General features: G+C 31.6%; 1 protein-coding gene across 2 annotated transcripts in view; it reads left to right on the forward strand.

Moving 5' to 3' along the window:
- PHF14 (PHD finger protein 14) overlaps nucleotides 1-26,581 on the forward strand; it is a 159,263-nt gene extending 132,682 nt beyond the window's left edge. Inside the window, exon 18 of one of the 2 annotated variants that reach the window (XM_045565538.1) lies at nucleotides 26,380-26,581. In XM_045565538.1, the coding sequence (XP_045421494.1) occupies nucleotides 26,380-26,454 (75 nt within the window). In that variant the 3' untranslated portion in view covers nucleotides 26,455-26,581. Of the gene's footprint in view, nucleotides 1-23,481; nucleotides 23,669-26,379 lie in introns of those variants that run through there. The other variant, XM_045565534.1, reaches the window with a different exon arrangement.
- The last annotated feature ends 407 nt before the right edge of the window (nucleotides 26,582-26,988 follow it).

The raw sequence follows: 26,988 nt of genomic DNA on the forward strand, positions 1-26,988 counted from the left end.
AAATTGTATTCCATGAAACTGGTCCCTGGTGCCAAAAAGGTTGGGGACTGCTGCCTTATATAGTTATTACTTTTTACCTTAAAAAAAAAAAAGACAATAGAGGATGAGCATGTATATTGCCATATTCTATCATTATAACATCCTAGAAAGTGTCATCATTTTCAGAAGTGCATTTATAATTCTTAACCATGTATATTGCACTTAGGACACTGCAAATGTTTTGGATGTCTTTGCTAAAGAAAAAAAGTTAATAAATAAATGTATATAAACATAAAGTTAGATATATGAGACTGAGAAATTCTGTGGTTTCTTCAAAGAAACTTGTCTAGATATATAGTTAAGTATTAAGACCAAAAAGTTGTGGTCTGATTATGATGTACATGGCCAACATGATCAAAATTATTTTAATTGCTTTTAAAAACAATTATAAAGTAGTATATGCTTATTGTAGAAAACTTAAAACTTGGAGAATAACTAATATATAACGATAAAAATAAAAATTATTCAAGGAATAACCACTGCTAACATTTTGTTATTTTTTTCTATGCCTACTTTTTAAGACTTTAATATTGTAAGCCATAAGTCATGCAGTCTCAATGGATGCAACATTGGTTCTTATGAAGACAAAAAAGCAAAATTAAAGTTAGTTGTGACTCTTCACAGATAAACCCTTCCCAAGAAAATCATATTCTTAGTATCTAATTTTTGTCAGATTTTCTTGGGTATCACATAAGCATTACTGACATTGAGTTCATGGACAACATACAAATATGTACAAGATCATTGCCACAAAACAATGGCAAATAGATGGCTAGACTGGGAGGACTTTCGATCTTGAAGTTGTTTCAAAAAAGGCAGCCTGCACCTGCCTATTGGCTGCCATTGGCTGTCTTGCGGATGTTGTTTATGCTTGATCCTAAGTGTTTTTGTGTGTGCAACTCTACACATATCCCTAGTTAAGAGTTATTTTCTCTCATCAACCTGTATTTTTCCTTGTATTTTAAAGTTCACTAAAATGATGTTCAAGACATGCAATTTTTTAAATTACTTTTGCTGGTAATATGATAGTTTTGAATGATATTTTTAAAACTTGATTTTACCTTTTATGTCTATGTAAATTGATAATTTTTGCATGTAATATGATATATTACAATATATAAGTAAATTGTATGAAAAGTTACTCAGCAAATACATTTCTAAAGTTGTTTTAATATCTTTAAAATTTTAACCTTAAAAATCATATTTAGTTATTCTTAACCTTAATAGCAAATAAAGAGTTAAACTTTATACTTACTCTTTTTATGTATAAAGTACAGCTGTACATATAGTATATAAACAGATCAACAGTATATCAGTGCCATTAAAATTTCATGAGTCTGCAGTTAGGTAAAAATATTTCTAAAAAGACTCTTTGGGAGTTGTTAATGGAAGGAAAAAACAAATGAGAACCACTGGCATAATCGACTTTTACCCTGCTCTTTCCCTTAGTTTTACATGCTAAACATTAAAAATTATTTTTAAGCAAAGCCAATTTTTTGCTCTACATATAGTGTGCATACTACTAAATTAAGAAGTAAATAGTAGATTCACTTTTGTTACTAACATCAGTTATAATTAATTGGGCTAACAACCAAATATTTGGCAGAATTAAGTATAATAATATTATATAAAACATTGCACTAAATGTTGTAACAAATAATGTTTTAGTTTCTAAAACTTATCTCTCTTGTGCATAATTTTTGCTAGTTCTCTAACCAGGAAAAAAAATGTGACAGACAAGTACTCTAAGTCTTAGGATGAGGAATGGGAATAGTGTATTTTTGTTTGTATTTTCCTTCTTGCTTTTACAATTTGAAGAACTATTTTTTTATACTCAGCTTTGTTTTCATTTGCTTCACTGTCAGTAAAACTTAAACTCTGTGACTTGGATCATATAATATAAAAAATTATTTTTGAGTTTTTACTTTTTTTTAAGTGAATTTGCAATCCACATAGCTTATATGAACTTGGAACCTGAGTAATCTATCCAAACATGAACCAATGATTGATATTATACACTTTTCCTATGTTTATAACTTGGGGAAAATGATGTTTCTAAGTCACATGTTTTCCTTTTTTCCTGTATGAATTTTAAAAAATCTAATGAAAGCAAAGGCTTTTATATTCTTATTGTAAAAGTTTCAGGGATCAGGGAGATCTGCAAAAGATTATTGTTTTCGTATTCACAATATTTATATACAGAAGAAAAATTTTGTTTTGTAGCAAAAATGTTTTAAATATATTCATCTAGTTCCACTGAAATTGTCAATAGAAAGAAGTTAGTTTTGAGTAACTTAAAGCCATATTTGCCCCTAACATAGAAGTGAATTATTTTAAAATTTACAGATTTATTAACAAGAAACACATTGAGATAAAATGTTTAAATAAGCTGTTATAAAAATTAGGCATTCATCTATATTTCACCCTTCATAATCACTGTATTTATTTCAATGTATACTAATTTGTTTCTCCTCATATTTGGAGGGTATTTACAACATGACTTAATGTCCTTTCCATTACATAAGAAGATTAATTTTACAAGCTCCATTCTCAATTTGAGTAAATTTACATATTGACCTATGAAGGAACATAATCAACTTAGCCTAATTAATTGTCACACTTTGAATTCCATATTGGGAAGAACTTAAAGGCAAGTCATCAGGTTTGGTTTGAAATCCAATTTAAAGAACTTTATAAAGTATTATATTTAAATTAAGAATGTATCTATTTCATACTAATCCTAAAGTATTGATCATTTAATAGTTAAAAGTCAAATGTCTAGAATATGCCAAGTATTTAGCTTTGTTTCTGAAATAAATGAAAAATAAACTACAAAAAGTAGAAAATGCAAGACATGTAACTTGTGGTACCCTCTAAAGTACAAAAAGTATAACTTAAGGTAAATGATTACAGTGTGACAATTGATAAAAATTGAGTAAAATTTTCCATAGGGTATGACTTAGTATACTAATTAGTAATAATTACTAATGCATCATTGTGAGGAGCAAGTCCATATAATAATGACACTGACTTCTGGATTCTTGGTGAGAGTAGTGGGGATGACCTGGCCCATCAGGCTGGTTGTTTGGAACAGTAACTTTGAAAGGCCTTTGGGACTCATAGTAAGAAATACATGTTACCCTGCAACTCCCTACACATTTTACCCACCATCCTGTTCACAATCCTACATACACCCCTACACACATTTCTATATACGACTACATATGCCCCTGTACGCCAGCCTTCTCATATCCCTACACACACCTGTACGTACACCCCTACACATAACTCTACGCATACGCTTGCACACACTCCTACACAGCCCATTACACAGCCCTACCATACACACGCCCCATATATACATGTGCACACCTCCCATACTGAAATAAAACTTACCCTTTTTATCCTTACTATGTGTAATATATCCTATTTTATTCTTTCTATTCAATTTCACCTTTAAACAAATATTGTTCACAACTTACTAAATCTATGTCTTATCTAGACCAGAGTGAACTGGATATTATAGTACATCCTGATTGATATATATAGGTCTGTATGTTTTTTGCTGGTTATCTAGGTATATAAATCCAGTTATAGAAGTAAATACACACAATTTAGGAGAAAGTAATGTTTTGCTTACTTTGCGCAGTTTGTATAGTTTTTTTAAGCTTTCGTGATGGGATCTTTCATTGTTCAGCAATGATGAGCTAGCTATAGGTTTGTAAATTTCCTTTTTTTATCACTATACTATAGACAAACTGCAAGAATATACTATACAGAAATATTTAAAGAGACTAGCAGTTTAAGGAAAGAGGTTCAAATGATAGTATTTAGAAGAGGGCCAAATAATAGGATTGAAATTTCTATAATGTTTATGATAAAATAAAGGGTTTCATGCTATTAGAATGGCAGTGGACTGCAAATGCTGATATAACTGAAATTGTTCTCAACTACTTAGTGACATTGAGAAATGTTTAATTCCTGGGAAACATCTTTGATATATGATCAGCTTTTTGTGTAAATGTCAAAAAGCCATTAATGTTTTCTATTATGTTTACTGTCTGAGAAGTACCCTCTTTTTTAATGTCTATTTCCATAAAATTGAAATTAAGTGAAATATGTCTGAGGAGCATAAGGTTTGTAGTCCCACAGACCTGGATCTGAGTATCTACTTTTCCACTTAGTATATAGCTGTGCCACCCTGAGCAAATTCTTTAACTCTTCTGAGTTTACATTTCTTCATCAGGGACAGATCTGGTTCTCCAAGATTATTTGAGAAAAATACTAATTCAGTTATACCTTGAGGAGTTTTGTTTATATTGTACTTCTCATTCGTTAGCATAGTTGGAATCTTAGAATGTAAATCTAGAAGTGATTTTATAGATCAACTGGTCAAATTTTCTTAGAACTTGTTTCCCTCAAGGTTATCTCTACAGTTAAGAAATCCAGAGTTCATAAGGATTGTGAATGATTCAGTCTGAAAATACGTAGTAAGTTGTGGCAGGGCCCAGGTAAGGATTTTGGCTTTCTGTCTCCAAGTCTTCTGGCCTTTCCCCTATATAGTACTGATGTCCAGTGCTCATTTTATATACATTCGTGGTTAAATCTCTTACAGTGCCTACACGATTCCCAAATAGTGTGTGTGTGTGTGTGTGTGTGTGTGTATATATATATGTATATATATATATAGTGTGTGTATATATATAATAGCATAATTATGCTACTTGAGCTTATTATTTAGTATATGTAGAAAAAGAAAAATCTTTTGTCACTGTTTTGATATAAAGTAAGTTATTAATACTTAAAACTTTCCTTGCACTGTGTTATATGATAGTCTGAGTTTCGCCAACAGTATAATTTTATGTATGAGTCTCACAGGGAACTTCATGTACAGATTTCATTCTTTGAAATTAGTTTCATGTTACATCAGCACAGTATGTAAATCTCTACCTGATTATTAGTATTTTTTGTTTCATTTTTTAAGCCTAGTCTGACCTTGTTTATTTCTAGCATCCATAAGTTTTTAATACTTACATATGACTTTATTATTGATATAGGTTTTTTTATTCCTACTTGGTACTTCCTTTTATTTACCATGTCATCTGCCAAAATTGATAATAAATATTGTTTCATGGAAGAAAAACAATACTAGCATATTTTCCTCTAATTATCTGACTATGAGAGTTATTGACTTAGAAAATTTTAAGTGGCCATATTTTGAATATCTAGAAATCAGAATTGGCAAAGTAAAACAAATAACCACCAAACAGCTTCACTAATTATTTTTAGATTAGGATTCCTTAGAAATTGTTTTCTTGGTTTTGCTGCTGTAGATGCTTCTCAGTTAAAGCAAATGGTTTTATTGCATTTTCTCCAAAGTGTGCTATAGACAAAAATGTCAAATTTATGAACAGTGAAAAACTAGGAACCACATTTACATATTATCCCAAACATAAAATTACAGATTTTTTTTTATTTTCTTGGTAACCTTGGGTATCTTCAAATTTAAAGCTCGTAGAAATACTTGATGCCCTTTTCTGTTGTTATTATGATATACATAGCAATTATTCACTGCTTCATAATGGATCATTTTTATCTGCATCTTGTACCCATTCTGTTTATGTAGAATAAATATTTATGTTTTCTCATTTTTCTGGACTAGGAGATACAAATAGAATAGGTTTGAAGTATCAGCTATAATTCATTGCTTGAAAAGAAATGCCATATACTGATATTGTGTAGAAAAGAAAACTATCTAAATCATTTCAGCAGTAAGCTTATAACCAAGATAACATCAGCATTTTCCTTCTTGAAAATGTATCTTCCATATATTAAAGTAAAAAAGCAGTATTTTATTAAAAATGTTTGTGACAAGTTTTAACCTATAATCATCACAAACCCTAGCATAAAGAAGATCCTGTTATGTTTGATAGGGGAAAAAAATGATGGTAAGATTTTGCTTTAGTCACATGCTCTGTATTGCAAGATTTTCACAAAACTCCTAAAATGCAGTGAAATGTAAATGAAATAGTTCTTATTTTACTAGTTCATAGTTTTCTACTTTAAGCTCTCAAAACCAAATTATTATCCTATCTAAATATATAGTGATAACACTGCTTTAATGACTTAATGGCTAGTTTGGCTAATGTCATAAAAGTTATCAGTTTGAAAAATCTGGAATTTTCTTTTCTGCTCACTTACAAATTGTAGCCTTATAATTTACCACTGTTTGGATTTTTGTTATACAGTTAAATATCTGGATAGAATAGGCACAAGCTACACACAATTTGATTCATATTACTTAAAAATTAGGAATATAAAAAGTTTTAATTTTGTCAGAAATATTTGCCTTGTTTTGGGCATCTGTACTTAAATTTCTTAAGTTTGATGTGATATTTGCTTTTCTAATAATGAAAAATAAAATTTTATCATACTATGGTTTATAGTACTAAAATATGTCTCTAAATAATTTTTTGAAGATAGTATGCTATAGTAATTTGTAAATAAAATATATAAACTTCATTTATCATGTGTTTCCTATAAATAACCATTCAGCATTAATTTATTTTAATTATTTTTATATTTTTCTTTATGGTTTATTTATTAAATGGCAAATTGCTTTAAGAGATGCCATTTTGAATGTTTTAGAATGAATTATCTTGTTCTCAAGTAATACATGTTCATTGTAGAACCCTTGGAAAATGCAGAAAAATATATAAAGAAAACAAAAGTCATAACCTACCTTCTAGAGATTACCACTGTTAGCATATTGTTATATTTTTTCTAGCTTTCTTCTTGCTGTTATTTAACACATATTTACCAATTACCTTGTACGTGTAAGGCCCAGTGATAGTTGCTGGTAATATGGTATTCCTGTCAGGTCATAACCCCTGTCCTCTTAATGCTTATAGTCTATAAAATATATATAGACAAGTGACATGAAAACTATGGAAGAGGAACCCAAGATACTGTTAACACAGGTAGCAAAAACAAAAATAGACAAATGGGACTATATCAAATGAAAAAGCTTCTGCACAGCAAAGGAAACAATCAACAAAGTGAAGTGACAACCTGTAGAATAGGAAAAAGTGTTTGCAAAGTGTTCATCAATAAGAGGCTAATAGCCAGAACATACAAGGGACTCAAACAACTCAATAGCAAAAATATGTATGTACATATTACAAAATTATATTTTGAAATAAAATAATTTACGAACTAAAACTTTTATTTTTGAGACTAATACCACAGGACAATCACATGAGATATATTTTTGTACCTTCAAGAAGAATCTCTTCATTTCTCTAATATTTTCTTTGACAAACATATGTTTTAATATTTCCCTTTTTTCAGAGACTCTAACCTTGTCCTCATTCGTTCTCCAGTCATTGCCTCATTTCTGTACTACAGCAAAAGTTCTAAATAGTTGTCCATACTCAAAACTTCCATTTTCTCCCTTTCATTTCTCTTTTTCCTCCAAAATTGGAAATGTTTTAAGAAATAAATGAAAAGTACAAAATATTAAATGCTCCTGATTAAAATCATATAGAGATAATTACCAGAAGACTAAATTGAGGTTGAGTGAACTTGAGAAGAGAATTTGGATTTGACTAGCCATCTGTCTGTGTATGGTTAGTGGTATAAGGCAACACATTTGCACATTTTTACAAAAGCATTTAGAGAACTCTGCTATGTGCAAGTTTTCCTTTCATACATACATTCAGCTACATATGGTCATTTCTAGCATAACTAGGACATATAAATCTAAAATGAGGTGATAAAGATGTTATTTTCATAGTAAATATAAAAAGGCTCATTTTTGTGCAAATTAATGCTGCAGCTCTTTTTTGTTTGTTTTTTATTCAAACTGAAAGCTGACAGACCAGATGGAGAACATACCATGTGTTGTTTGGAGGAGAGAGATGCATTTTTATGCTTCAAGAAAGGTTTGATTAAATATAGGAGATACAAAATATAACCCTTAAGAAGCCCAAAGATAGTCATCAGCTCAAGGCTATCAGGAGTGATTTTACTCTAATTCTCTTGGTTTTTCAATTGTGTTTCAAAGATGGCTGCTATAGCTCTAGTTATTACATACAAGTTCCCAAAATTAAGGAGGAAGGGTGAAGTACAAAATAGCATCTCCTATTCCCTCTTGGAACTATTTTGACCAGGCTTTGGTCCCTGTTACTCCACTGAAATCACCCTTGTAAATGTCATTGAATCTCTTTCTTGTCAAACTCAATAGTTATGCCTCTGTCTGTATCTTACTTGACCTCTCAGCATCATTTGACAGTGTTGACAATCCCTCTTTCTTGAAACATTTTCTTTTCTTGGTTTCTGTGACCTCCGTACTCTCCTGATCTTCTTCCTTCCTCACTTGGCAGCTCCTCCTCAGTCTTCTTAGCTGAATTCTCCACTGAGTTGTATCACTAAGGATTGGTCCTTGTGTCCCTTCTCTATTTATATGTCCCTATATGTTTGCACGTAGTCTTAAAATATGTATATGTTGGGGACTTTTAAATTTGTAATACCATCCCTGAACTTTTCTCTGAATATCTAAGTTCATATATTCAGATGTTTGCCTGACATTCCCGTTGGATATCTAAAGATCAGCTCAAAGTTAATGTTGCCAAAATGAAATTCTTGATTTCTTGATCTTTCTTCATTCCCATCAAAATTTGCTTCTCCCACAGTCTTTCCCAACTCGGTCCCACCATTTTTGAGAGCCAAAAGCAGAGGAATCATTGCTAATTACTTCCCTTTCTTTAATTCCAAAGCATATATCATACTCCTTTTCATTCCCACTTCTATTGCAGTACTCCAAATCACCATCATTCCTGATCTGACTATTGCAATAGCCTTCTTCCTTATTTCTCTGTTTTGTGTTCTTACCTAACTTCTACCCATCTTTCTCTATAGTGCAACCAGAATAAGCTTAAAACTCAAAATCAAATCATATTACTTAAATTCTTAAACCCTGCTATTGCCTCTCACTGCAAGTGTAATAACCAGTATGGGCCTACGTAGTCACACCTAACTTTTCATCTCATGCCTTTCTAATGCCCATACGTGCTGAGGTCATTTCTACTTTAGGGCCCTTGCCCTTGTTCCCTGTGCCTATATATTCTCTGCTCACAAATTAGTACATGACTGGCTCTTTCAAATCATCCAGGTCTCAACTCAAATATGACCTCTTAGGTAGAGGGGCTTCCCTGACTACATTGCCTAAGAAGTGTGCTGCCACGCTTTCTGTCCCTTTACCCTGTTTTTTCCCCACTGTATCAAAATATGAAATTATTTATCTATTAACAATTTTTGCTTATCTCTACCTATTGAAATTTAAGATCCATGAGGACAAAGACATGCTGTTGCTTGCCACTGTTTCCCCATCTTCTAGAAAACAACGTGGCACATGGTAGACGCTTACATATCTGTAGGTTAATAAACAAATAGAAACACACATATATATATACCTATATATATGTTTAAGTAATTCTTAAATATGAGAGTTATCTTTTATATGGCAATATTAAAATTGTAGTTTAGAAAAGGAAGCAAAAATGATCATTTTTATTCTGGTTAGAAGAAAAAGCACTTTCTCCAGTCATGTGCATCTGAGTTCAACTTTGGACCACAATTTTTGTAACTATATTTTGTTTTGTTTTGTTTTGTTTTTTTTGAGACAGTGTCTTGCTTTGTCCGGGCACGGGCTAGAGTGAGTGCCCTGGCGTCAGCCTAGCTCACAGCAACCTCAAACTCCTGGGCTTAAGCGATCCTACCGCCTCAGCCTCCGGGGTAGCTGGGACTACAGGCATGTGCTACCATGCCCGGCTAATTTTTGTTTTATATATATACATATATATATGTTTTTAGTTAGCCAGATAATTTCTTTTTATTTTTAGTAGAAAGGGGATCTCGCTCGTGCTCAGGCTGGGCTTGAACTCCTGACCTTGAGCGATCCACCCGCCTCGGCCACCCAGAGTGCTAGGATTACAGGCGTGAGCCACCGCACCCAGCCTGTAACTATATTTTGAACCGTGTAATAATTATAGCTAACATCGTTTTGAGTATATACTGTGTTACAAACATTTTACTAGTATAATTTGCAGACGTACTCATATTCTTTTGGTTTGAACCCAAAGTCATTCTTTGAGGTTGGGTTTTTTGTTTTTGTTTTTTTTTTTCCATTTTGTAGGTCAGGAAACTGAAACCAAGGGCTCATGTGCCTTTCCCAAGGTCATACCAATAGTAAGTGCCAAAGCAGGATTCGGATAGGTTTATCTGACACCGGAACCTGTGCATTTTCTGCAGTGCTCATGTAGATGTTTTAGGTAACAACATCACAGTTGTCTTTCAATATAAAATCAATGCATAGGATACACACACGTACACATACACACCCACACCACATTTTTTATGTGCTTTATTTGCTATCATTTGGTTAAAATTATATTGACTCATTATGGTCAATACAGACTCATTGTGCAGATAATTCCAGACTACAACTTAGGAGACATGAATTTGGATTCCAGCTGTACCATTAATTGGCTATAGGACTCTGGAGAAGTCAGTTATGTACTCTGAGAATGGCTTTTATATCTGCAGAGTAAGAAGAATGGATCAAATGATCTTTAAATGAAGTCTGAAATCTAGTTCTAAAATCTTATGGGTTCTTACTAGAGAAGAATAGTCTAGTAAACAAATTTGTTGAAAATCTGTTGCAACTTACCTTGGCATCTGATTTATCTTTTGAATGTGAATTGCTTATTTAATATATCAATTTGCTCTTCCTAGAAATACACATAGTGGGAAGAATTCCAGCTTTAATCAGTCTTGAAATTTGAGGAGATAATTAAAAGAATACTGATACAGAATTTAAAAGTGATCTTGAGTAATCTATAGTTTTACTGTTTGTTATCTACTGTTGATTTTCCTCATATTATCAATAGAGGTTCTCACTGAATTATCTTATTGTTTATAACAGTATTTCAATTGATTCTCTTGACATTTCTGAGTATATAACAAAGAAGAATGGTTTTACCTCTTTTTTTATAATTTTTATACTTTATATCTTTCTCTTTTCTAGTTGTGTGGACTAATATCTCCAAAACAAGATAAAATAATAGTAACTTATTTATTGTTACCTTGACTTTAGCTAGAATGTTTCTAGTATGTAATGCCAGCTTTTGTGATGAAAAACATGTATGTTATATTAAGAAAGTATAACATAGATAAATATATAAAATGTAATGTTGAAAATAAGTTTCAAATTGCAGAAGATATACATATATGGTATAGTCATATAAAATGTTCAAGTATAAAAACATGCCAGGGAGAGATTAATACCCAGTTCATTGTATTGGCTACATCTGGTAAGATGGAAGGGAGGGGATTGGAATGAGGAAAGAATATTCAGAGGGCTACAATAAGTGTTAGAAGTTATGGTTATTGCTATACGTGCAACATTTCATAACAAGATAAGATTCAAGTGCCTGTATTTACTGGATGTAAAGAAGATGGAAGGCATAAATTCAACACACATTTGCCTTTCAAGTGTGTAATTTTCTTGAGGGCATAAATCCCTTCTGTTTGTTCTCCTCTTTATCCTGGACATATGGCACATAGTAGGTATTCACTAAATAATTGTTAAGTAAATAAAAAGAAGAAAGAAAAAAGGAAAGAAGGGAGGTAGGAGAGGGGAATGTTTATTAGTTTTCCCTATTCTTTCTTTCTCCTCTTTCTGTCATGCACATCATTAATTTTTTTAAGTAAACTTAGTTTAAATAATGCATATAAATATATTTGTATATTAGAATCCCGTACTTTTTCCAGAAAACAGAATGTTACCAGGTTTTCTATATAGCTTCCAGAAATCAACATATTATTACATATTTATTGTGCTGCTTGTGGTGTGTGTGAAACATGTAACACAAATTAATTACTGGGTATATCACTGTGTACTGAGTCTTCTAACAATGATTCAGGCTATCTACATTCAGAGAGGACAACGTGGTATCAAAGTCTCAAATGCCTGCTAATGTTCAGTTGTATCCCTGCTTTAATCACTCTTTTGAAATTCAGTATATCAACAAAACATTTCAAACAATGGTGTAAGTTTGAAATATACAAACATTCAAATACAGCTTGTTTTCTATTTTAAAAGAAAATTAGAATAAAGGAGCTATGCTCTCTATGTATTTTCTATCTGTGATAAAAGATATACCAGTAAAGATATACCAGTAATTTAAAAAATAAGAAAAGTAAATTAAAACCTTAGAAAAAATCCTCTCATGATGCAATGAGTTATAAATGTAAATTTCCTAATTGTTGAATCTGTATTATGACAAATAGCACTTTTTAAATGTTTAACACATTTTTGATTGAACAATGTGAATGCCACATAATGTCACTATGAAATCATCAACTTCTGTATATTTTCTCATTTTTATATATTTAAATTTATAACTTCATTTTTTTGGTTAACTATAGCATTGGTCAGAGTTTTATATTCAGTTTAATAGTATACTAGGATTTTCCTTTAAGACAATTAAATTTCAAGTCTCAACATCCCAAGACCCCCAAGAGTCCTGTGTGGACTTGGCTCTGTAGCAGCTTGTGATTCTTCCTACAAATGGAGGGTATTTTCTTCTGGCTTGTATAATAAGCTTTTATTTTAGCAGCTGCCAAAGAATTAAGAAAGCTTCTACATGAGCTTATTTTAGGATATAAGAACAGTCATCGCAAGGTAATGACAGAATTTTATAATATATAGCTTGAGCAGAAGCTGATCCTTATAGTATTTTTCCAGTGTACCTTTTTTCCTCTCCTGTTTCTATACCCTTATGAGATTTCAGAAGTATACCATAACAAATCCTAAATACTATCAGAATACTTGAAAAATTATAAAGACAGTTGATATGTTTACCAAAATTTTTATAAATAATCTTCAGGGAGCAGAATTATCAAACTGCTTTGGATTTGAAGATTGTTTTTGGTCAGTTCTGCACCATAGACTTAGGACCTTTTAGATAACTGAGTAATAATGTGGTCAATATCCATTGAGCAAAAATTGAATTGTTTTGGAAAAGTACATGAAGCTTTTAAATTAACTGATCATGAGCAATTCTAATTGTACACATGGTGTACTGAAAAGAGAATACTCTTTGGAATCAGACAGAGGTGAGTTTGAATCCAGCTCTTCTAATATTTTTAGGTGTGTGACCAAGGGCAGTTCCTTAATGTCACCGATCCTCATTTTCCTCAATGGGAAATGGAAGTGATAATACTTATCTTGTCTGGCTTTTGTGAGGATCACAGATAATGTATATAAATACAAGCATTTATTTAGTAATATATAATAATATACTAGTAATATATTTAGTATACATTTAGTAAGTACTCAAAAAGTCAAAGTTCTTATTTAATTCCTGTAATAGGGAATTCATTCATATATTCAAGAACTATTAATTGAGAGGCTATAGTATGATAGAAATAGCACTAGCTGCTGAGGATACTGCATTAAGAATGACAGAGAATATCTGTTGTCATAGAGCTTACTCTGTAGTGAAGGAAGACAGATAATTTGTAAATAAGCAAGTAAATGACCATTTCATTGTAATAAATGTTACGGTGAACAATCTGAGTGGTGGAGGAAGGGCCAATTTTGTGCATAAAGTCAGAGAACTCCTTGCTGACTGAGACCTGTAAAAGAAAAACCAGCTATACAAAATCAAGGGCAGAGGAAACAGCTAGTGCAATTTGTTCAGAAATCAGAGGGAAGCCAAACATGTTTGGAGCCAGGTGAGCAAGTTGAACCTGTGAGCAAATTGGTGACCTCAATGAGGCCAGAAAGGTGGGAGGGCCAGATGATGTAGTACTTGCTAGGCCATGGCAGGAGTTTGGATTTTATTCTAAATACGAAGCTATTGGAGAGTTTCATTTAAGTGTAGGTTGTGATGTGATTTGTGCCTTACAAAGATCACTGCCTCCTATATGAAGAATAGGTATATGAATATTAAATGAAAACAAGAAGGCTGATTAGGAAGGTATTGGAGTAATCCAGGCAAGAAACATGATAGCTGGAACTAAGATGGCAACAATGGAGATGGAAACACTAGACAGATTTTAGATACCCTTTGGTGATAAAGACAACAAGAGTTGGCTATGAGGCATGAGAGAAAGAAAGGAATTAAGGAGTAACCCCTAGAGTTTGTGTTTGAGCAATGGAGTTTTACAGACCAAGGAAGATATAAGCCTTTTTTGTGAGAAGAAAGAGGAGGGAGTTGAGGGAGGGGAATCAAGAGTTTGGCTTTGTACATGATGTGTTTGAGGTCAGTGGAGACAAGTATCAGTTGGATATCTGAGTTTTAAGCATGGTTCAGATGTCGGAGCTGAAGATATCAATTGGAAAGTCATCATAAAATAGGTGGCATTTGTAGCCCTTTAGAGTCATCTCCAGATAGGGTTTTCAAAGGATAGCAGAATTCTAAGGACAGCATTAAAGAGAAGTTAAATAAAAAGATAAGGGGGAAACTCACAGAATTAGAAGAAATTTAGGAAAGATGCCAATGTTGTATTGGTAAGGATTCTTTAAGTAACAGAAAGCCCACCTACTTTTAATATTTCATACCTTGAATATTCAGAATTAGAAAATTAGGTGGTTATGGAGTTAATTAATTAAAGAAGATTTTTTGGTCTTCTGTCAGTATCGATGTGTTGACTTTTAACCTTAGACTTGTCCTCACATCATAATACACAGAGAGAAGCCAATGGAAGTGATCCCTGTCTTGTGTTAGTTTTTTAAGAATGAGAAATACTTTCCCAGAGCTCTCCAGTAGGCTTCCTTACATGTCTTACTTCATATGTCTTCAATAGGGTCTACCATGGTAGTGATAATCAAACACATTTGAAAGAAACTAATAGATTTGACCAGGTTATTTATATGGAATATATGGAATTTACATTACAGTGAAGTTTCTTTCCTGTGGCTTGTACTATTTATTCAGTAATTACTATATTTTAATATATTACTATATATTGTTTATACAGACCTCCCCAATTTAAAATATTATCCATTTGAGTATGTATTACATATCTGTGTATTTACATATGTAAAAGAAAAATCTCAATAGCTAGTTGCTGATTCAGGGAGGAGTGGATAGATAGCTCATATAGCTTGCTGGAGATCTTTTTTCAAATAAGATATTTGAAAATGTCATTGTATGAAATGATACATTTATAATGTCTTATAGCCTAGATTATGAAATATTGAGAAATACTTATAGAATAATTATAATAATTGGTCATGGACACCATTAGTTAAGTGAGTGCATTTTCAGGCAAGCTTTATAAGTGATTTGATACTTGCCAAGTGGCCTGTTTTTGTGAATCATTTAAGTACATATCAATGGATGCTTTTCATAATGGTAACAGTTTAAAACATTTAATTATTTGTTTTAAATAGCAAAGTAGTAGCTAAGAGATAACCTGTAAATTCAAGATCTGAAAATATAGCTGCTATTTTTGATACTGATTACAAAGGGTAACTATTGGGGAATTTTGTATGTGTAAAATTTTCTAAAATAGTATTTTTAATTTTATTGAAGTAAAATCAACTTTTTTTAATCTATGAAAAATTATTTATTTATTTTTTTTTTATTTTTTTTCTTTTTATTTTATTTATTTTTTTTTTTGACACAGAGTCTCGCTCTGTTGCCCGGGCTAGAGTGAGTGCCGTGGCATCAGCCTGGCTCACAGCAACCTCAGACTCCTGGGCTTAAGCGATCCTACTGCCTCAGCCTCCCGAGTAGCTGGGACTACAGGCATGAGCCACCATGCCCGGCTAATTTTTTGTATATATATTTTTAGTTGGCCAGATAATTTCTTTCTATTTTTAGTAGAGACGGGGTCTCACTCTTGCTCAGGCTGGTCTCGAACTCCTGACCTCGAGCAATCCACCCGCCTCGGCCTCCCAGAGCTAGGATTACAGGCGTGAGCCACCGCGCCCGGCCTAATCTATGAAAAATTAATGGGCCATAGGAGATATGTTGCTTAAATGTCTAATGAGCTATTAATTTCCAATAAAACTACAAAGATTAATGGATTCACTCTGGGGAAAATAACATTCAACTTGAAATAAGGGTATGTGAGGCAACTTAAATCTGTTCACTTTGGAGTAAAGTTTTAAAAATTCACTTTCTAAACATGTGTATTTTTGAAAGGTGATACTGAGTTTATCTTAATAAAAGAGCAATATAAGTTACGTTGAGAAATATTTGTTTTAAAGATTCATTATACTAATCTTTGGACATGAGGAAGAGTATATTATTTTCATATCATAACCCAACTGTGTAGAATATTAATCATTAAAAAACTATTCTTATATATTGTTATATTTCAGTTTCTTTATCACATCTATATACTTAATGTATTTTATTATATACTTTCTCCATTGCATTATAATTATTTGCATGCCACATTGGAGCAAGAGATCCTCTAGGCCTACAGTCCCCAACCCCCCGGGCCATGGCCTGGTACTGGTCCATGGTCTGTTAGGAACTGAGCTGTGCATCACCACCTGAACTCCACCCCCCCACCCCACTCCCATGCATGGAAAGATTGTCTTCCATGAAACCAGTCCCTGGTGCCAAGTCCCCTGGTTGGGGACCACTGCTCTAGCCAATAAGACATTTTGTTCATCTTTATCTTCAACACCTTGCAAAGTTTCTGGCATACAGTCATTGTTCAATAAGTTTTTGGTGGGGGGGGAATAGAGGAAGGATTGTAGGAATAAAAGTTACTTTACAAGTTAATATCATCTTAAAAGATAAAATGTCTAATATGAGTTAAGGGGAAAATGTATTCCACTCTTCTAAAATGAGAAAATTGTTTAATTAATACAATAAAGTCTGTCAATGGTTTACCAAAAAAAACAAACCCCAGTAAATAAAAAAGAGGCAAAGTGATTATTTAGGTGTTGATTGCCAAACGTTTTCACTTTGTTTTAACATTTTATACCTTATTAAGTAAGCCCTAGATCAATTGATGCTTATATGGAGAAATTTCTTTTGTTAAGGAAAAGTACCTTTTTTCCTCTAGATAAAAATCACACATCATCTTGAAATCCTGATTGAAGCCACTGAAATAAAATGCCAGTATTATTAGGAACATCTGCTACCCAAAGAAACTACAATTGAAAAAATAAAAAACAATCATATTACATTTTACCATATTACAGTTGAATCTTTTTCTAATGTTTCTTAAATGAGATGAATCAAAAAAAACATGACAATGAATTTCATATATTAAATATCACTCAATGTTACTGAATGACTACGATTTTACTAGCAAGCAGTACATACTGATTTATAGTGTGGAGTCTGTAATGAGCTGTCCATGTCATGGAAATGCTGGAACCCCATTATCTATAACTCTGATTACCTCTGCATATTATTTTGGCAGGTAACTTTATAGTACTTGAAACCAAAGTATAGTTATTTCTGAATCTTCTAACAAATTTTATTTGTTGTCTGTTTTTATTTTTTATGTTGAGATAACATTAGAATTTTAAAAAGTTGCAAACATAGTATGGAGAGTTCTGATATACCCTTTATCTACCTTCTCCTTATGTTAACATCTTTTATAAGCATGCAACAATTATCAAACCTAAGAAATTAACGCTTAGTACAATACTGTTAAGTAAACTATAGAATTTGTTTATATTTTACCAGTTTTGTCAACTAGTGTTCTTTTTCTGGTCCAAAACCTAATCCAGGATCTCCCATTTCATTTTGTCATCATGTCTCCTTAATCTCTTCCAGTCTCTGGCAGTTCCTCACACTTTGCTTGCCTTTCATGATCTTGATAATTTTGAACAGTACCATTCAGTTATTTTGTAGAATGTCCCTCAGTTTGGGTTTGTCTGATATTTTCTCCTGATCAGATTGAGTTTGTGCATTACTGGACGGCTACAACAGACCAAAGGTGATGTCACTTCTCAGTGCTTCACATCAGGGGAACATGATGTCAATATACATACTATATTTTACTAGAGGCATTTAACCTTGGTCAATCAGTTAACGTGGTATTGTCAGGTTTCTCCACTATAAAGTTACTATTTTCATTTAACAAAGTAGATTTAAATCATTTTGAGTTTGGGAGAGAGTTTAGGGAGTTGTTTTATTTTTATGTCACTAGGCAGTTTTAAAAGTCTCATGAAGAAATTGATTTCATATTTTTGTCAATCTAGTGGTCAAAATTTTCATACATACAATGGGAATTTAGGTAAGATCTCTTAGGATTCTCTCAGCTTTAATATTCTGTGTCTTGATGACTCTAAGGAGAAATATAAGAGAATAAGAGAAATGCCTCATACATATCATAGTTGGTTCCAAATTAGCCTTAAGTCCATCTTTGAATTTGATTGGCTTTTGAGATGAATACATTGACAACTTCTTACTTACCCAGGGTATTGTATATTGAAGACATCTTTTATTGAAACAGTTCATAAATTTCCTAACTGAAAATCTATTATCTAGACATTTTATTATTTAGATGCTAAGTTGTTTCTTAGTCTCAAAATTGTCAATTTAAAATATTTATAATTTATCTGGTCTCAGAAGTAATAATATTAAAGGTATTTTAAGTATTGAAATACTTTAAGTCAGGCTATTTTATATCTTAATGCAAATTATAGTTTTCACTCTGAATCTTATAAATTTGATTCAGTGAAATCAAGTTATTATGTAAATTATATAATTTTCATTAAGAGAGTTTGTGTTACCTTTCACTTTTTGAATATCTTCTATGTATTCTAAAGAAGCATTAGGATTGTTATATTACTGCTTATATAAACTCTGATTTTTGACAGTGATAAGAGCTATAACTGTTGTTAGATTAGAACATCAAGATCAGCAAAGGAAATATAAAATTATATTTTTAATATTTTCTCTTATTTTTTTATTGTGGTATCAATTAAAATGGTCAAAGATTATTATTATGCTTTTGCTAATGGCAGTATAGAAGTTAGTTTTGGTAAAAAATTAACCTTAGGACCTAAGCAAAAAAAGATATTTTTCTCTACATATAGTACTACATGTAGTACCTTTTCAGGCTGTGTTGTATTACAATTCTCATTGTTCAGTAAAGGAACAAAATTTTGTCATATCTTTTTAAAGAAGGTACTGCTTCCACAATGGCTAATCCCACAATCGTGGTTATTGTTTATATTAATGAATAAATAAAATATGCTATATATGAATATTTTTCAGTTTATATAATGAACTTAGTTGTTGCTAAGTGATTTCTATTCATACTAAACAGTGCATGTATGTCTCTGAAAATATTAATGGGCCAATCACTTATTTTTATCCAACTAGAAAATCTCTTGACTATGAAACTATAATTTGACTAGTGATCTTGCATATCTTGAACATTATAGACATTTTTCCCTCATTTTAATTTGGTAGAAATTTTTAAACTTGCATGTGTATTTAGGGCAAGAAATAAAGCAATGTAAATGTAGAATATTTGTTCTCATTGAGTGCCTATGAGAAAAGTAGAAGTTTATATGTACCATCTTTAAATATTAGCACGTTTGGATTTTTTTAAATACCACGTTTAATAAATAGGAGATGATTTGTGTAAAAATATTTTCTAAAAGATTTATTTAAATATCATGTCTTAGTATGCCAATAAACTTTTAATTAATATATATTTGACATGTGCTGTTCTCATTTGAAAATATATTTATATTGGTTCATTTTAGAATTTGAGGGAGGTTTTTGTTTTTTTTGTAATTAATGTTGACTATACACCAGCTTATCAAACTGAATACTTCAAAAGCAGGTAAAACGTTTAAACCAAAAATGTTATAAATGAAGGAAAGTTGCCAATGTAGGGGCCTCTGATGTAGTTTTCTAGCATATACCTTCATGCTTATTTCACAGATATTAGAAGTCTGCTAGCAAAAGGAAGTTCTCTGTTATCAAGACCATAAGTGCCTCAGAGGTTAACAAACATATTAATATAAGAACTCATCTGTCAGGAGAAGAAAAGACTGTTACAATATTCTTTTAACACCATATCTTAAATATATCTTAAACACCTAAAATTTGCATTATTAAATTAAGCTTTTTCATGTGTATGGAAGATATAAACTTAGAGAATTGGATTTATGCTCATTAAGAATCTACCCTAACTTACACTTTAACCATCCATCGTTCATTTCCTTTCCTTTCTTTTATTCTTCCGATTTTGCCAGACTCCCACCTTTCACTCACTAATTTTCATTTCCATCAGTATAAATTTGCCCTTTTTAGGTGGCTGTGCCAATCCTTAGGGCCTTTCTTCCTAGGTCAGAGAGAGTCCCTCTTGATCGTAAATCATACACGGAAAATCCAAAGTCTTATATTTAACTGCCCCATTTCTTTGCTACCAAAAGCTACCACAAAAAAGTAAAAAGTGATAGGAGGAGATAAAGACTTAGAAAATTTATTCTACTAGATCTGCTCCAGAATCATGAATTGAAGAGAGAAGTGATTGCTCAAAAAAAGAAATAGTTATTCATATATTCTCACGCATGAAATTAGAAACTTATTATTGCCCTTTTTCTATCTTATGTGTTGTTAAAATAAAGGGTGTGATTTTGAAATATTAAATAAAGGAAAACTTCTTTGATAACTATCTTTTATTTGAATCACTAAGTAGAGAAAAAAGGTAAAAATTTACCTTTTTCTGCCTACCTCCATTCTGCTTAATGACATATGTGTATGAGCTAGGTTTACTAAGAATGACCTAGTTACTTTAATTTTATAGTATAGCCCTAGAATTTTTAATTAAATATGCAGTTTCTGTCATAAGAAAAAAATTTCTTATGCTTTTTACAGTAAATTTAATTAAGCATTTCTTGTAAGTTCATTTCAGTATCTATCATGGCTCACTAAAGTTGAGATTCAGTTGTAAAATGGTAGATTAATTGCCTTTTGTATTAAATGCAATAAGAATCTCAAATATGCAAAGTCAGGAAATTTAATTGTGGTCTTCAATTGCTTATTCAATGCATTGGAAAACTGAATGCAGAAGTATAGAAAAAAAGGCCAAAAGGTTGTTAAATGTAGCACATCACACACATTTTGCACTTTACTTAATGATCCAAGTGTTTATTACTATGAAGTAAATGCACCATTTAAAGAATTATGGTAGAATTGTAAAACGTTAAAAACTCTAATTAATTTTAGTCTGAAGCATGCAGCGTGTTCATTTTGCCTAAAACATTTTCATTATCATCAGTATTTTTCCGGTTATTAAGATAAATTTTTTCCTCATTGTGCAGCACTAGCATATTTTGTGTATTAGAAGCACAGTTTTAAATGCTGTGGAGAGTTAAATTAATAAAAGAGGGTAATTTTTGACCACAGTTTGAAGCAATATATTATCTATTGGTTTTCTACACTTGTTCTATAACAGAATGGGTTGAGTGTGTCTATGTATTTTTCCCCTAAAAGTTGTATGTACTTACATTTTTAACAAGGACCATTTTTAAGGCATACTGAGTGTTAATTTGAATCTAATTGCAGTAACTATTCCTTCTCTAATTACTCAAAGGAATATTTAAAATCTAAAGAAAATATCATAAGTAAATAGAAGCATTTTAAGTTCTTATCTGTACCTTCTCATTTAATTTTACTGTTGTGCCATCATATATCTTTGCTTGCTATGAATAGCAAATTTGTTAAAGTAGAAACAACTGACTTCATTCTCTTTGTAAACATAGATCCCTGTTATTCTTATTTATTTCTGGAAATATTTCATATGGCCAGATTATAAAGGGACTTGATAAAAGAATGCTCTACTTTCTGATTGTGTCATCCATACCCTCAGTGGAAAACTGAAAAATACAAGAAAGCACAGACAAGAAAATAAAAATCATTAATATCACCATTATGAACATTTCAGGTACTTATTAAAGGAAATATAAGTAGAATGATGGAAAGCAAACTAGTTATTTTAGCTATATATTTCAGTGTAGGGGCTAGAGGTGCTTGGAGGTTTTTTTCTCGTAAAATGTTTGCCCATATATTTTACATACTTTATTTGAATTTGGAAAATTTTCATTAAGTAGCCATTTTTATTTTGTTTTTAAAATCTTTTTATTTTAAAATAATTTTAAACCTACAGGAAAATTGCAAAAATAGTGTAGAGAATTCCTATTTCCCTTCCATCCAGTTTCCTGTAGTGTTATCATCTTATATAACTATAGTACATCTGAATCCAGGAAATTAACATTGAGATGATACTATTAACCACTCTATGGACCACATTCAAATTTCACCAGTTTTCCCACTAATGTCCTTTTTATGGTCCATGATTCCATACTGCATTTAGGCATCGTGTCCGCTTGGTCTTGTCCAATCTGTGATAGTTCCAAGTCTTATCATTTATGACCTTGATACTTTTGAAGACTACTGTTTATTTATTTTGTTTACCTGATGTTTTCTCATGATTAGACTGAGATTGTACATTATTGGGAAGGACACCACAGACCAGAGGTGATGTGCCCTTTTTAGTGCATCATATCAGGAAGTAAATGTTAGTATGAATTACTGCTCAAGGTGATGTTGACCTTGACCACTTGGTTAAGGTGGTGTTTGTCAGGTTTCTCCATTATAAAGGTACTTGCATAGCCATCTTTATCTAAGAAGCAGTGAGGAAAGTTGTCCCTTTGTATAATACTATCTTTAAAAAGAAATCACTTAAACCTTGGCCATCTAAAAGGTAAATATAGAGTCATCTGTACTCACAGGCTGCAATTTGAGTCCAAGTATTACCTGACCAGTGTAAGTCCAGGTGCTTACATAATTGGCCATTGTTTGGAGTTGGTTACCTCTTAAGCGAACGGAAAAGAAGGATGGATGGGTTTTATTAATTGGCATCAATTCTTTGAACTATTATGAGAACTAAATCACATTTGTAAATAAGAAAAAATAGAGGGACTTCTCTATTCCAAATTGACAGTACAAGTTGAATAACATTTAAACAAAATCTTGCAAGTCTTATTCAGTGGTAAGAGGGATTTAGTTTAGATAAACATGGCAGTGTTTTTACTTATTTCTCTATTAGAATAACTCTTTCAGTGTCATATTACCACCTGGATAGACCATTATTACATGGTCCATGTATGCCTGGTAATTATCATTCTCCTCACTACAATTCTGTCAGTGTAAAAAGAGCAAGTAGGCTAAGGAACCACATTTATTTATTTTGTATTATGGATGTTACTATTATATGAGTGCACATTGTTGAAATTCCACATATAACTAGCAGATCTGCAAGGTTGTTATAATCAATGTATTTTCTGGAATATGAATTAACAAGCTTAAATATTAAGAGATAAGTCTGTCTACTTTTCATTAGCCTAAAGGGTACATTTTCTTGCTGTTTCAGAACACTTCATGCAACAAATGTCAAAATTGTCAGGGCTGTCACTAAGAAAATGATCCATGTAGCAAGGGTCTTCTCATTGGGAAGCAAACAGATGTCTTATCACAGCAGAGAAAAGAAGACCTACCATTATCAGAATATATTTTTGCTTGCTTTTAATATCTAATAATAAAGAAATACTGTGGTGAAAAGCTTCCTTTCTTTGCAGTTTTATTCATTATGCAGTCATTTGTCAATGATACTTGATTTGCTGCCTGAGCTACTTTAATGATTTTATTAATCTTGAACTGCATATAAAGTTCTTATAAAAACTGACCTGCAATGTTAAAAACACAAATTAGCACTTCCAAAAAAATCTTTTCTGGAGCTTCTTAGATCAAATTCTAGTGTTTTTATTTATGATAAAATCTATTGCTATTATTTTGATGATATTATACATTAGCAATTTTAACGTTATACTTTAGCAGTTAGAGTTGAATGCCTTTTCTAGCCCTCCATAATTCTGTACTACAACTAGCTCATAGCTATTTTTGTAGAAAGGAAGAAAGAGATTGACTCTTGTTAGTTATACAAGTGGTTTAAAAGCATAAAAGGTTAAGATATTTTAAGATATTTTAAGACAAGTCCTCAACATTAAGAAAGATGTAAAACAGCAGAAGGCAGTGTTAGAAGAAACATGCGTATATCAACTCTACTTTATTACTAAGAAAATTTAACAACAAAAAGACTAGCATTGTATCAAGAATGTTAATTTACTGGCATAGCTCCATGTAGTTTATCCATATATTAAACCGTATCCAAATTAATGGAATTGCAAATTTTTATTTTGTTCAAAAGTATGGTCTGATAGTTTGTATTCATACTTAAATATGGAAGCAGAGTGTATAGATACTTCCTAGTCCTCAGGTTTACTATTAAGCCTTTACATTTCTATTTTGACTTAGGACAGCATTGAAAGTTGCTAGGGAAAACTAGCTAACTAAGCTGATTAAAACAGGAAATCATATGGTGTGGAAACCTAGTAGACTGTCCATGTGATAAAGTCTCCATTCCTCTGCAGATTAAAGGATGTGAACTTGATAATGGCTATTTTGGCTCGAACTGCTTCAAACAGTTTTGGCTTATTTCTGTTTACAATGGTGTTATATTAAGATTGGTGGAAGTGTGACTACTAGATAAGGAATGAAATTATGCTTTTCCAAATTAAATATTAGTTTAGGCAGACTTCTCTTTTATTTATTTATTACTCCACTGTTTCACATAGTTCAGAAAACATTTCTTGGACTCCAACTATATACTAAGTGTGTTTTGTTAGATGGTAGGAATATAAGATACAGAAGATAAAACTATGCCTTAAGGAACATATTGACAAATTCAGTACTACCTAACAAATATCTTGCCATCTTTACCCTCTAATTTAACACTTCTGACGATATCTCACCTGCAGAAGACAGTGGAAAGTACACAAAGTAACTTTTTGTTAAAATGTAACCTCTAACCTGAAAAAATAAATAAATAAATAAATAAATAAAATAAAATGTAACCTCTAGGAACTTTTGTCTAAACATGGAAGCCACCTGTCTCTATTCACTAGAGATAAATTGGGAAAAAATTAAGTAAGATATAGTGACTTTCATGCTTGGAAAAATATATTAAAGTTACATTAACAAAATGATATTCAAAACCCCATCCTTGGTGTCTTATCTATATCTATGATTATTCAAATTCGTTGATAATATTGATAATTTCTCTACTTTCCTGGTATGGACAAAGTCTAAATCACAGATACTGTTGAATTTAGAGAGACAAAGCATATTAAGGAAAAATTTTCTACCTGAATGATTATAAGCATGTGTTGTGTTTTTAAATAGAAAACATATATACTTTGATTTGCTTTTACGTAATAAAGTCAATTTACTAAGCAGAGCTCAAGAATTATTTATTTGAATTTGGTTTTATCACTTAACAGAGAAACAGGGTGATATGTTTGATGATACTGATATTATTACTATTGTCTAGAAATACATAAGAAATTGCTGCTCATGCTTTAATTCAATAAAGAATGAGATAATGACTTTTGTTTTTGTTAATAAAAATAAAAGATCTAACATGATAAATTAGAAGTATTAGGAAAGTAAGACTTCTTTGTACTTGGGTGTTGTTGAAGGAACATGTATGATGATATGGGTTACAAATTGTAAGATGAAATATTTTTCCAGACTCTCATTAATTATACTTTGAAGGTCACCGTTTAATATCGAACACAAGATACACTTCATGAAAGCAGACATTATGATGTCACTTCATTTATTCACTATGTTCCACAGGAGCCTGCTGTAAATTATGAGGCCACCACTTAGAATCGAAACCGTAGAAGACTGTAAGCATTCTACAGCCTGACATGCCCATGTTTCCTATTTTAGACCTGACTGATCTTCAGATAACATATGGTGGTACAAGTAATTGGAAAATTGGCAGACCTGTCAAGAAAGCATGCTAGATGGGACAAAAATGCCATGCTGGAGCACATAAAGTATCTTAGAAGTTAAATTTATTGTTTTTTATCAAGCAGTGAAGTAAAACTATCTGGTTCATCTCCTAGAAAGAACACTTTTCAGTGGCAGGTATTTTCAAAAGTAATTTTTAGGGCATTGATAAAATTGGTTGCCTTTAAAAATGTATCAGGAAATTTTAGTCAGTGTGTACTGTGAAATAATACCCATTGTAAATATTCAAATGTTACATAATTTTACCATGCGTGTTTATAGTCTTTTCCCTAGGATTACTGAAATCACAATAGCTCATAATTCTACAGATAAATACAGTTAAAACGTGTTAAGTATAGCTGATAAAATGCCCTAAAGTTTATATTTTAACGTTTTTTTAAAATTTATTTCACAGGAAGATGAAAATGAAGCTGAAAGAAAAAATGTATCTCAGGAGCTCAGCATGGAACAGAAAAATCCAAAGAAATAAAAGATTTTCTGTAGCATTTTGAAAAGTTTGCAACTTATGTAGTAGCAGATAAAATTTCCAATTGTAAAATGTTAAATTGTAAAATCTAATTTGCAAAATGTTCTCAATAAAGTTGTTGAAAATGAAATAGGAGTTCGTATTTGGAATTTGTATGTGTTTTAGAGAAATTTCAACATTTATTTAAAAGGTGGACCCTTAAAATGTTTTTAAAAAGAGAAAAATTCTTAACTAAAATTTGAGAACAGAGACAGAATTTTCTTTTATCTGTAACCTAAGTGTCAACACATCTGGATGACCTAAAAGAAAACTCTGAAAGTCTTTTTTTCTCCTTACTGCTCTGTTGTCTTTTTTTGAGGGCCTTAACAAAATTCCAATTATCTATATAAATAAAAACCAATATAGCTCAAAAATAAATAGGGAACACTTGCACATGAAAATAGTTAAAACCAGTCAATGCCACAAGATGAAATATCATTTTCTAATTCCATCAATTTATGTATGGATGATACTCTAAGATTGCAGGAAAAGACTAAA

Source organism: Lemur catta, chromosome 11 (assembly GCF_020740605.2).
Source record: "Lemur catta isolate mLemCat1 chromosome 11, mLemCat1.pri, whole genome shotgun sequence".
NCBI classification, from domain to species: Eukaryota; Metazoa; Chordata; class Mammalia; order Primates; family Lemuridae; genus Lemur; species Lemur catta.